This window comes from Alnus glutinosa, chromosome 11 (genome assembly GCF_958979055.1).
Source record: "Alnus glutinosa chromosome 11, dhAlnGlut1.1, whole genome shotgun sequence".
NCBI classification, from domain to species: Eukaryota; Viridiplantae; Streptophyta; class Magnoliopsida; order Fagales; family Betulaceae; genus Alnus; species Alnus glutinosa.
In genome coordinates, this window is record NC_084896.1 from 4,361,444 (window position 1) to 4,373,392 (window position 11,949).

Consider the following 11,949-nt stretch of genomic DNA (forward strand, 5'->3'; position numbering starts at 1 on the left):
AATGGCCAGTCGACCAGGTTAGCTCCCAACATTATTAACTAATTAACAAAGTGTGATTCTTTTAGCCTGTACAGTTGAAAATGTTACATATATTGTTACTAGTTTTTTTATATATATATATATATAGTTGCATAATGTACATTTCATCTGAATTACTAATGTAAGTTCCGTGCCCTCAATTCAGGATGATGATTCACATGAGCGCTTGTCGTCACAAACAATATCTTGAGTCATTTTGAATGTACGTGGAATATCGAAGTTTGTAAATGATGTAAATATTGTTTATATCGGTTAGACTTGATCGGTTTGACTTGATCGGTTTGTGATTGTAAATAACTTCTTTATTATGTTTTGAAATTACTTTGAATGCTTTAGAGTTTGTATTTTATATATTTGGGGTTGAATGACATTATTTATGTTTATTCGTTCTTTTATTTGTTATTGTTTTTATGGCCAGCTTGGTGTGTACATCAAGCTATAGTGATTGCTTATGAGTGTATGGAGTTTGGATTATAAGTGTATGTGAACGTACGTTTATGAGCTTATGAATGTAAATAATATTTTTATTATCAGGTATTTTTTTAAAAATAAATATATATTTTTTTTAAAAAAAAATTGGGGTTTAGAGTCGTTTTTATGCTTAAAAACAGCTCCAAATAGTTGGAGCTGTTTTGGGCCTAGTTAGAGTCGTTTTAGTGATAAAAAGGCTCAAAATGTTTTAAGTCGTTTTAGTGTCTAAAACGGTTCTAAATTGTTTGAGCCTTTTTATTACTAAAACGGCTGTAAACTTTTTGAGTCGTTCTGGACAAAACGGCTCTAAATATTTTGAACCATTTTTGTAAAAACGATTCTAATTAGAGCCGTTTTTGTGTAAAACGGCTCAAACAAAGAAGTGCCATCCCTATGTTTGAGCCATTTTGAAAACGGCTCAAAAAGTCTTCTTTTTTTTTTTTCTTTTTTTTTTTCTTTTTTTTTTTTTTTAAGTGTGTTCAGTTTGAAATCGTTTTGCTTGAAAATGGACGCTCTTGGGTTTTGGAGGTTCATCACTGGGAAGAAGAAAGAGTTGGACGCGTTGAGGGCTCAAATGCCTCTGGCTCTGGCCGAGTGCGTGGATCCACCGAGGTTCGTGCTGGAATCGATATCGAAGGTGTTTCCGGTGGACAAGAGGGTGGAGAAGAGAGATAGAGTACTGAATGATTTGGGCTGGGCCTACATTCTGGTGCTGGAGTCGCTGATACCGGTGGTGGTGGATCCGATGATCGGGAAGTCAAGGCTGCTGGTGACGCCGAGCGTGAAGGAGCGCGCCAAGGAAATAACCGAGACATGGAAGGCGAGCCTAGAGGAGTGCCGTGGGATCGAGAACATGAAGACCGGCCCTCAAGCTTGTTAGAGGTCTCCTAGTCAACCTCGCAACCAAATCCAAAATACCTTTTGCAAGAAACATTGTAAATCTTCTTCTTCCCTGAATGTGAAGCCCATGCCTCTGATTAAGTGGTTTTTTCATGAGCCGAACCCCATTGGCTTAAACACACTGTTTTGTGAAGCTAAAACAGAGAAAATTGTTTCATGAGTCACGTGACTTCCACTTTGCATGTGACCCACTCAAACAGTTTCCTGTAAGAATACATGAACTTCAAATTTCAGATCAAAGCTAATTAAAAAGTCATTCAGTGTTGAGCAATCAATGTGATATTACTGGTAATCCTCATGGATGTGGCTTCCAAATTTTGAGTTGCCAATTTGACATGGTTTGTACCCCAAGAAGCCCTTTTGGTTGGAGCTCTCCAAATTCCGCCACGTCTTTTACTTTTCCCCTTCCCTATATAAACAGCTAGCGTAGTGCCCCCTCGCTCTTCACAAGTGAGAATCACAGAGCATGCTACAAGCCTACAACGCTCAAGCTCAACACCGCAATATCAGCGTTCTTCCACTTACCGAAACCTCTAAAACAAAAAAGAGAGAGAAATGAGAGAACAAGCACAACAAGTTGTCCCCGCTTTGTTTCTCCTACTCTTTCTTAATGTTAATTGGGTTCTCAAATGGGTCTTTGCTGCCACTCGTAAATCGTGCGGGGAGTATGTTGGCTGATTTCTGGGCAAACCCATTCCAAGTGTTGGAAAATATCCCATTTTGGCTCCACAGGGGCGACAAGTTCGACTGGAAGGAGACACCAGAAGGTCACGCTATCATGTTGGACGTGTCAAGGTTGAAGGAGGAGGAGCTAAAGATCAAAGTGGAGAACCGGGTGCTGAGAGTAAGCGGAGAGAGGAAGAGGGAAGAGGAGAAGAAAGGGAATCATTGGCACCGGGTGGAGATATCGCATGGCAAGTTTACATGCATGAAAGTGAGGGGCAAAACAGACAAATGGCATTAAAAAAGTCATGTTTTAACGCCGAGAACAAACGGAATGTCCTTCTGGTACTCATTTTGATAGTTAAAACCCCGGGTTCGACAGAAATAATAGTTCAGTACCCTTCCGTCAAAACGCTGTATAATTCGATACCCTTTTGTAAAGTTGTCCCATTTTTTTATTATATTTATATCCTTTCATATGGACACCAAAAGAACACTAGAAAGAACTCTAACATTCCTTTATGAAATTAATGAAATTACAAGCCAAAGAATAAAAGCTTGTTTAGGAATTGTAAGCAAGGCCATACCAAACCAAATTCCATCATTCAACTTTAGGGTTCTTCTTCCTAATGTCTTCCCAATTAAGCAGCTTTATCATCTGTTCATTCTACTCAGCCTTAACTGCATGCATTCTATGCCTAAGCCAAAAGAAAAGAAAAAAGAGAGCATCTTTTTATCAAATAATGCAGTATCTGGAGGTGCAACATGGGCCCCTTTTCCTGCTCGTCTATCAATCATTAAACCATTATTATTTAGTAAATGATCATATCCAGGGTGGCGAGGACCCCATTGACAAGCTTCCGTTTTCATATATCCTAGAAAGGTTATCTGTTTCTTGCATCAACTTATGCATATCTGCGCTGTCTATATTTTATGTATGGTTGCTTAGAACATTTGGGAAATGGGAATGAAACTATAGAGTGGTTTTCCGTCTTAATTAAGGGATAATATATATATATATATATTTATTAGTACTTGAGATATCATAAAAAACTTAAGGTGCCCCAGATACATAATAAGTACACATGAGAAAACACATAATTAAATAGTTTTCTCACTTAAGGGATAATTACCTAGCTGTCTAGATAAAGTACTGTTGCTAGAGCAGATAACACTATAAATTAACAACACCCACTATGGTGATGTGGGAGACTGGATTTGTTGGTTGAGCTATGAGAAAAAGTGGATGAGTGAAGAGAAATGCAAAAACAAGGAGAAATGCATGGGAAGAAGCTTCTACAAAAGCATCAACAGTTATAGGTGGTACTCCATGAAGGGCATCCAAAGCACTATTATATATATAACTGAGGAAGCATGCTCTCTATGCATATAGTGATTCCGTGAATAGTACTCCATGGTATCAGGATTAACTGTAATCAGAGATCGAGTTAAAATGCTTTATCTATTCACTACAAAAAATGACGTGTGATTAGCCTTTTTAGCAGATTGCACAGAGATTATTACTCTGTAGCAGATTGACAACTAGTGGGGTTCGATTTGGAGGTTCTGTGATATCCCACGTAGGAGAACAGAAAGTCCAAGGACTGAAAGACCGTGTTGCAGTAGAAGACTGGATTTTATTTTATTTTTAAAAAAAAATTCTGCTGGGAGGCTTGATTGCTCTCTGACTCATTTTTGTTCCTTCACTTTCTGTTTATGAAAACAAGATCGAATTGCAAAGATGATCGAGTGGCTATCCAGGGAGGCTTGCTATTTGCAAAGTCGATCGAGATTATGTCATTAGCTTCTCTTTCTTCTTCTTGCTATTTGCTTTTTATGCTTTGTTTTTTGTGGGAGTTCTTTGTTTTTAGAGAGGCCCAATTGTGTCTCCTTAACCAAAACCAGTAAACCAGGAATTTTTGACATAATTTTCATGCTATGCCTTGTTGGCGGTTGGGATTTTTTCCAGACTTCAGTAATTTCTTAGCAAATGTACCCAAAAAAATATCTGGTTTTGTTTTATTTCGTTTCTTCAGTACTTGATCGTTGTCCAATTGTTCAATAACTTGTTCTGAATATATATAGTTTTGTTCAAAATGGGGAGTCACGAATTTAAGTGCCAGCAACATATATATATATATAAGCAGCATCCTCATGACTCTTGAGAGAATTCAGTGCGGGTTTAATAATGATAAAGCAAAGTGCAACTTTTTTTTGCTACAGTTTTGAGGAAACAGAGGACTTCAATATTTATATATTCCTCCTTCGTGTCAGTTGGGTTCAACCAACTAAAACCAATAAAAATAAATATTTAAATAAATTAGAGAATTATTTAAAAAGTTTAATGTTGGGTGCTTTTGGAAAGTGGCTAATTAAAATAATAAAAGTAAATTTTCTAGCTAAAACTTAGCTAAACTTTGACTAATTCACTAGGAAATGGACTTAGAGTTCGTTAGAGCACTAATAGCAAGTTTCCTAAATCACATTTCATTCCGTAAATGTACCGAAAACTGATGTAATAGACTTCATTGGTGTTCCCCAAACAAGGGAAATACCAAGGAAACAAAAAGTGCTATCATAAATCTAGGGTAACACTTTTGCTTCTCTTAACATTATTTTAATATAAAAATGTTTTCTCTCTTCTCTCTTGCCTCTAACATTTATTTGAAAAAAATATTTAAATGATATAAGAAAATGGTAAGAGAAGTTATTGTGGATCGAATTTATTTGAATAGTAAAGCAAAAAGAAGTTTGGTCTCCTAAATTTAAGGAAAATCTAAGAGAAATTGTTGATAGTGCTCTTACAACTCTATCGAGAACTCGTGCTTTGCTTTTTGGTATCCCTCTAAAGAGAATGACGGGGTGTGTAGTTGTTTGGCGCCAAAATGCCAAAGGCCGGATTTTGGGTTGGGCTAGCTAGAAAGAGAAATTATAAACGTTACACATGTCCCTTTGTGTCCCTCAAAACTAATGTGATTTTTAAAATTATTATTGTATTAAAATTTAATAGCAATTTATCACTAATTCAATAATAATTTTAAAAGTCACATCAGTTTTAAAAAGACACGTGGAAAATATTTCTCAAGTAGAAATGTTCTAAACTTTCACAAGGAATTTTATGCTAGATGAATGCCAAGCTCATAGAAAAATAATGGGAAAAAAAAAATGTAAATGATATTAGGTTTTACGTTATATCTTGTATAACTTTTCAAGATTTTAAACTACTAATTTTTTCTTTTACTTTATGTAATGATAGATTAGTATCCGACATTTCAAGTGAAATAGAGAGATTTATGTCATTTTAAGTGAAATATAGATGATCTATTTCAAGTAAAATTTTAGATTTTACATATCGAAAATTCAATGGTGATCCATCTTAAATTCAATGGTGATTTTAAAAGCCACATCAACTTTAGGAGGATAAAAGAATGGTCTCAAGCATTACTCACATATATATATATATATATATATAGTTTGAATAATTTTAAATGTAAACAAATTTTCTTAAATTGGGATAAAAATCATCATTTGTCGCAAAGAATTTTTATCCTTATCAAAACACGTACACTGCTAAATACAATAAAATAAAATCCTAACCATTAAACAAACTATCTCTATTTCACTTGAAATTAATAAGATCCTATTTTGTGTCATCCATGCATATTAGATTTTTTTTTGTCACTCATTTATTATAAAAATTTAATCCATTTTATTCGGTAAGGTTGTTAATATATGGAAAAAAAAAATTCAACTTTTTAATTGTTTTCCCCATTATATAGTGGGAATGTCGTGTCCATCTATATACGTAACATTTGTGATATGAGAAAGTGTAGCTTTATTGATATTTTTCATGTTTTTAAATATACCAGTGCTATAAAATGGAGCTTTAATTACCTATGCATGCTATGATGCTAACATAAATACGTGATGGATGACCATGTCTAGTGTCAACTGCATCACAAAAAGTTATTAGTTATTACCAAGTGGATACATCATGGATACATCATACATACCTATGACGATTTGCATTTTTTTTCCTTCATTAATTTTTCCACTTTTAGTTTGACTATAATTTATTCTTGAATAAAAATTAAGAAAAGGGATCTTTTTTTTCTGTTTTATTTTTTAAATGTACAATATATTACCAAATTATTTTTTTTTTTTATTGCTAGGTGGTTTTTCCGAGTCAATGTACGACTATAATTTTTTTGGGGACACTTTTTAATGGTAGGTGGGCCACTAAATTAATAGATCGGATCATTTACTTGCCTTTCTTTTTTTTTAAATTATTTTTATTTGATATTATATTAACTGTACACGAAAATTTGCTAGTATTATAACAATAAGAGTAGTATTAAGATGGCTTTTGGGGACCAAACCACCTTCCTTCCCTAAGGGATGGTTTGGCCACCCACAGAAGGTAGTCCGGACCACCTCCTTTATAGGGCATCCACACTATACAGGTAAAACATTTTCGAGATTAGAAAAATCAAGATGCAACGTTTCATGCTTTTATCATTTGAGATTTTTCAAAAACTTTTAAATTAACATATAAACTCTTCGAAGGAGGAAGGTTAACAAAATGGTGCGTTAAACACTTTTAATAAAACGTTCCGTTTCATTACCTTTTTTTAACAAAACCGGTTGGCGAGCGGTTGCATTGACGTGATTCATGAACTTTCAATTAACAAAACAAATTGCAAGTTATATTTATATGTTTTAACAATAATTAAATTTCGTTAAGTTTTAATTTTTAATCTTGCTCTTTGTGAACCAAAGTCCTTAGTTTAAAGAAGGTAGTTCGGTCACATTATACGGGCTGCTCAGAGTGGCCCAACCACGTCTTGTTTGTGTCCAAACCACCCACTTTAATTTGAGTGGTTTAGCCACAAACAGCTGTCCCTTAAGACCATATCTTCATTATCTTGCTTCTATCTAGTTAACTAAGCTTAATCTTACCCATTAAGAAACAAAATTACTGAGTTTGGCAGTGTTAGGCTCTCCGAGAAAACAAGGAAATTCTCCACTCATGCGTTGTTGTCATTGTTGACAGCTACGAGCCCACGATGTACGATGGATGTAACAGTTTCATTGGTTCAACAGGGTCGGTGTTTTGGACGGCCTACTTGGAAGTTTTCAAAGTTGAAACTATGAAAAAGACTAAATTGATAAAGCAGTCCTTGTTCGGAATTAAATTAGGTCGTGACATACCAGGATGTTTTCCATAATTATCACAGTTTAATTAATTGAATTTACTATTTATTATTAATTTAATTTTTGAGATAATGGTCATTGATCTAAAATTTATTTTTATCTTAAAACTATATTTTATATTTAAATTATATATTTTATGTGGTGGAGTTATAGCTGTAATTGAGCTAAATATTCAATGTTCAAGCTCAGTTCGTTTATTTTTTTTTAAATACGAGCCGAGCTCGAACTTATTACCGAGCTAAAAAATCTGTTCATTTATTTTGCGAACGAACTCGAATTTTTTCGCAAATTACTCAATTAATATAGTCAAATATAGAATAAATGCTTTGATTGTTTAATTTTTTTTAAAAAAAAAAAGAAAAAGAAAAAATCAATACTAATTATTAGTTATTTAATTATGGATAAGATTTATTGTTTGAGTAATTAGAGAATTTCACTCAAATCTTAAGTAATTAGAAAAATTAACTCAAATTAACTCATCATATTTTCATACAATTTTAATTTAATATCTAGGTTTTCAATTTCAACAATTAGGGTCTTAGTTTTTCTATGGTTTCTAATATGTCATTCCATCAACTTACCATATAATGAATTAATAGTATATCATGTTGGACCAATCAATTAATGTTACGTGACATGTGCCAATTGTACGTGCCACATGAAACAATTACTTTAAATTACAAAAATACCCTAATTCTTTTAAAAATAAAATTAAAAGGACTTAAAAACAAATGCTTTATATATATATATATATAATTTAAAGTAATTGTTACATGTAGCACATACTATCGGCACATGAGGTGTAGAGTCACGTGACATTAATTAATTGGTATGAAATTGTATATTATTTATTAATTTGACAATAGGTTGATGGATGAACTTATTTAAAATTAAAAAAATTAAAAAGTCCTTTTAATTTTATTTTTAAAAGAATTAGGGTATTTTTGTAATTTAAAGTAATTGTTACATGTAGCACATACTATCGGCACATGAGGTGTAGAGTCACGTGACATTAATTAATTGGTATGAAATTGTATATTATTTATTAATTTGACAATAGGTTGATGGATGAACTAATTTAAAATTGAAAAAAATTAAAAATTAAAGCCCTAATTGCTGAAATTGAAAACATAAGAATTAAATTGAAATTGTAAGAAAATTTAAGGACTAAATTTCCCTAAAAATGAAGAAAATAGTTGAAAGATTAATTTAATGACAAATAAAGAAGGATTTGGGTTGTCTAGTATTTGTGTACACAAGACACAAATTTGTCTTATTAGAGGTCCTATGCGTCTCCGATTGCTAATGTGACTCTTTCGGCTTGTGTCATTTCACACATAATACTTACTTAACAAAAAAAAAAAAAATTGTATTAAGTTACACTACATTATTAGTTTATCTTTTTTTTTCAATTAAATGTGATAATTCGTGTTTACGTGTTAATTTTAGATCGGATCGAGTCATAAGTATAAGACTAAGACTATATAAATCAACATAACACAACCCATTTAATTAAATGGGTCAAAACCCTCAATCATAATTCATTAATTTCATATTTACTTAATGTCAAGTTCACAGCTCACATAAAAAATTGATTATCGTATTTGAGTCACGGCAGAATATAACTATTAAACTATATAAATCAACCTTTCACAAGATCAACATAATTAAGCACTAATAAGACCTCTCAATTATAACTTAATAATTTCTTACTAAATTATGTCAAATCCTGTGATAAATTATTGCCCCTACACTACATGAGTAGCAACCTGTCATTCACATGGAAAATAAGTTGTGAACCGTACTTGAGCTTATTCAATAATCAAGAATCCATGATATAAACCCGTTCCTACCAATAAAGTTGTGGACCACTTGGAACAATTATTATTTATTATCACCACCACGTTACCATCCCATCCAAAACCATTATGTGAAGACATACAAGACACGAAGATATTTTCAAAAACAAAATTATTATTATTATTTATTTAATTATCATTCTAACACTTTCCGTAATTTTTAATATTGTGGTTCATGATTATAACCAATTGAAAACCCAAAAAAAAAAAGATAAAAAAAAAGATTAATTTACAGACAAAATATTGAATCTAGACGAGTTTCATCAAAAAATACAATCAGAATTACATAATTGAAGATTTAATTCTTTGATTCTAAGATCTAATGAACAAGTCATAGTCCCCAACCAAAAAAAAAAATTAATTTGCAGCACACCAATCTCGAGGAGATAAAGAAATCTACGGTCCTAAGAAGTCCACTACATAAAGTAGTTTTAACTATTTTTCCATCAGCAATTATTGCATCACATAATGGCGCAAGCTGCGGGGTTCTCATCACTGAAAGCTGTGGTGTACCGCACCTCAGTGGAGCTCGCACGTGTCAGGTACGACATCTGCGGGTCCTGCACGTTTCGCACGTACCCAGCTGGGGCCTTCCTGTCGTAGACACCAGGCGCGTATGGGTGATCAACGACGTCGTATGGCACGTACGGCCAGATCTCGGCCTTCTTGCCCGTCCGATGCACCACGCGGGACACCACCTTGCCCGGTTCCACGTATCCAACGACCGTCACCTTGTGCGCCTTGCGGTCCACGTCCACCTGCTTCACACCCTTCATTCCCTCCAGCGCCCCCTTCACCTTCCGCTCGCATCCTTCGCAGTCCATCTTCACCTTGATCTCCACCGTCTGATCAAAATCAAACCAAACAAATTAGTCCTGTCCATACGTGGCAGACACGTACCGGCTTTGTTTATTATAACCACACAAATATGCAGGAATTCACAGAGACAACAAAAGCTTAGATTCTAACATGTGGGCCCCACTCGTGAAGGACTTTACTGGGTACGGTATATTCCGGAAGCTACCGTAAGCTTCCGGATGTACAGAATAACACGACGTAGTTTAAGGCCCGTCGCCGCGATTTGGATCGGAAAATCAACGGCGAAGTCCATAATATTTGTATTACAAGATCGATAGACATCGTAGTTTAGATTTTTCTAAATTTTCTAGAATAATTGAACGAAGAGAAGTTGGAGGTCGGAGAAACTGCGTACCTGCAATTGCTTGCGTTTCTTGAGCTTGGATCTGCCGGAAGAGCAATCGAAGATGTTTGAGAGATGATCCAGAGCACCCATTATTGACGTTTGTGTATCAGAAATGGTGTCTTGGGAATGGAATTATATAAGGAGAAGCCAAAATATCTGAGCGTGGTAATGATAGTAGGATGGACTATACGACTCTGGGGTCCTCCACTTTTATAAGCAAAGCTCATAGAGGGGGCTGTGTATGGCCCACTCGAAATCTGGGACGTCGGCACTAGTATATATAATATATAATAAAATGAAATCTGGATCGTCGGTTACTTCGTTCTTGGTTCTTGGGTTTGGGTCGTGGACACGTGGCCCGGTTTAGGCCTGGGATAACATGGTGGGCTAGACAATCGATAAATTGACGGGGGGAGGGTTCCCATTCCATGAAGTGGGGACTATGCACCGACCGGGTGGACCCCCACAGTGTTTTGGCGGGAGATGAGAGATTGCAAATCACGCGCTTTAATGCTTTAACTTTTATGTGGATTTGATGGGATGGAGGTGAGGGGGCACCCGATCTTTTTATAAGATGGGTCCCGCAGGATGGGTAAGATTGCCGGTGTGGTGGGTCCAGTTTTTGAATATTAATATTACGGTAACGGGTGCATTAGATAAGGATAAGCGCGTGTGGGTGTGGGTGTGTGTGGATGGGAACCTGGAAGTCCTGCTTGAATAATGACAAATATGGTGGTGGTTACCAACTGCCAACAGTTGTTTATCGAGAATTACCATTTTTTTTCCCTGACTAATTCTCTTATCTCATTTACACGGTGTCATCATTGATTGGATCATATAAGAGTGCTAAGGGTATTTTTATTATAAATACTTTAAAAATTGACCGTAATATTTAACGTGAATTTACTATGTCAGTTCCTAGACAAACAATTAAATTTTATAGATGCACTCTTTCTGTCGGTAATTCGTTGTGTTTGAAAATTACTATTCCCAAGAATATCAGAGGAAGTCATTTGGCGTGGGCAAGTAGTTATGTAACATGTCAAGAAATGGAGGTTGAGTGTTGAGCATCCTATCATGGTATAGGTTGTTAGGGAGTTATCATTTCCCAAAACTCAAATGGGCTTATTACAGAAGTTAGGGTCCAGCAGCCGGTTTGGCCGACCCAGCCGGTTTGGTTGGCTTGGAATTCAAATAATCCCTATCGAAAGGAAAGTGAGCCTAAAAGTCCAACTAAAATCCACTCCTAATCCAAAAAGAAGACCCGTTGGCTAGGTCAAATATATGGCTCAATCCACTTCCAATCAAAAGACGATAAATTGCAAGAAAGCCAAAAATCTGAGATACTCGGCCACGTTCCTCAAAGATACCTCCAATTCAGTCGTGGATATACATGTTTCGTGTTGGACCACAAATGGTGCAAACCCAAGCGTAGGTTTTCGCAAGTCATAAATTCTCGATAAGTACGAGGTTGATCCACAGGGAATGGTAGATACTAAATAAAATTTCTATTATTGTGTAAAAAAGTAAATTGAATGGATTTTTCCACTAAAAAGTGGAGCAATGGATAGATAATAAACTAAAATAAAATTAACTAAA

At 34.9% G+C, this 11,949-nt stretch overlaps 3 protein-coding genes across 3 annotated transcripts; 2 read left to right on the forward strand and 1 right to left on the reverse strand.

Annotated features, from left to right (window-relative positions):
* Window positions 1–1,015: 1,015 nt before the first annotated feature.
* Window positions 1,016–1,390, forward strand: LOC133881018 (FRIGIDA-like protein 4b). Its single transcript, XM_062319985.1, has one exon. The coding sequence runs from the start codon at window positions 1,016–1,018 to the stop codon at window positions 1,388–1,390; it is 375 nt and encodes a 124-aa protein (XP_062175969.1).
* Window positions 1,391–2,020: 630 nt separating this feature from the next.
* Window positions 2,021–2,374, forward strand: LOC133881019 (22.0 kDa class IV heat shock protein-like). The gene has a single exon (XM_062319986.1). The coding sequence runs from the start codon at window positions 2,021–2,023 to the stop codon at window positions 2,372–2,374; it is 354 nt and encodes a 117-aa protein (XP_062175970.1).
* A 7,000-nt stretch (window positions 2,375–9,374) lies between these two features.
* LOC133882487 (heavy metal-associated isoprenylated plant protein 26-like) lies at window positions 9,375–10,536 on the reverse strand. The gene is made up of 2 exons (XM_062321674.1): window positions 10,360–10,536; window positions 9,375–9,991 (listed from the first exon to the last, which is right to left on the reverse strand). The coding sequence occupies exons 1-2, from the start codon at window positions 10,438–10,440 to the stop codon at window positions 9,608–9,610; spliced, it is 465 nt and encodes a 154-aa protein (XP_062177658.1). The 5' UTR covers window positions 10,441–10,536; the 3' UTR covers window positions 9,375–9,607.
* Between the last annotated feature and the right edge of the window lie 1,413 nt (window positions 10,537–11,949).

Coding starts and splice junctions, on each gene's coding strand:
- LOC133881018 (XM_062319985.1), top strand. CDS start 1,016: ATGGACGCTCTTGGGTTTTGGAGGTTCATCACTGGGAAGAAGAAAGAG.
- LOC133881019 (XM_062319986.1), top strand. CDS start 2,021: ATGTTAATTGGGTTCTCAAATGGGTCTTTGCTGCCACTCGTAAATCGT.
- LOC133882487 (XM_062321674.1), bottom strand. CDS start 10,440: ATGGGTGCTCTGGATCATCTCTCAAACATCTTCGATTGCTCTTCCGGC. Junction 9,992..10,359: donor AGAAACGCAAGCAATTGCAG/GTACGCAGTTTC, acceptor GATTTTGATCAG/ACGGTGGAGATCAAGGTGAA.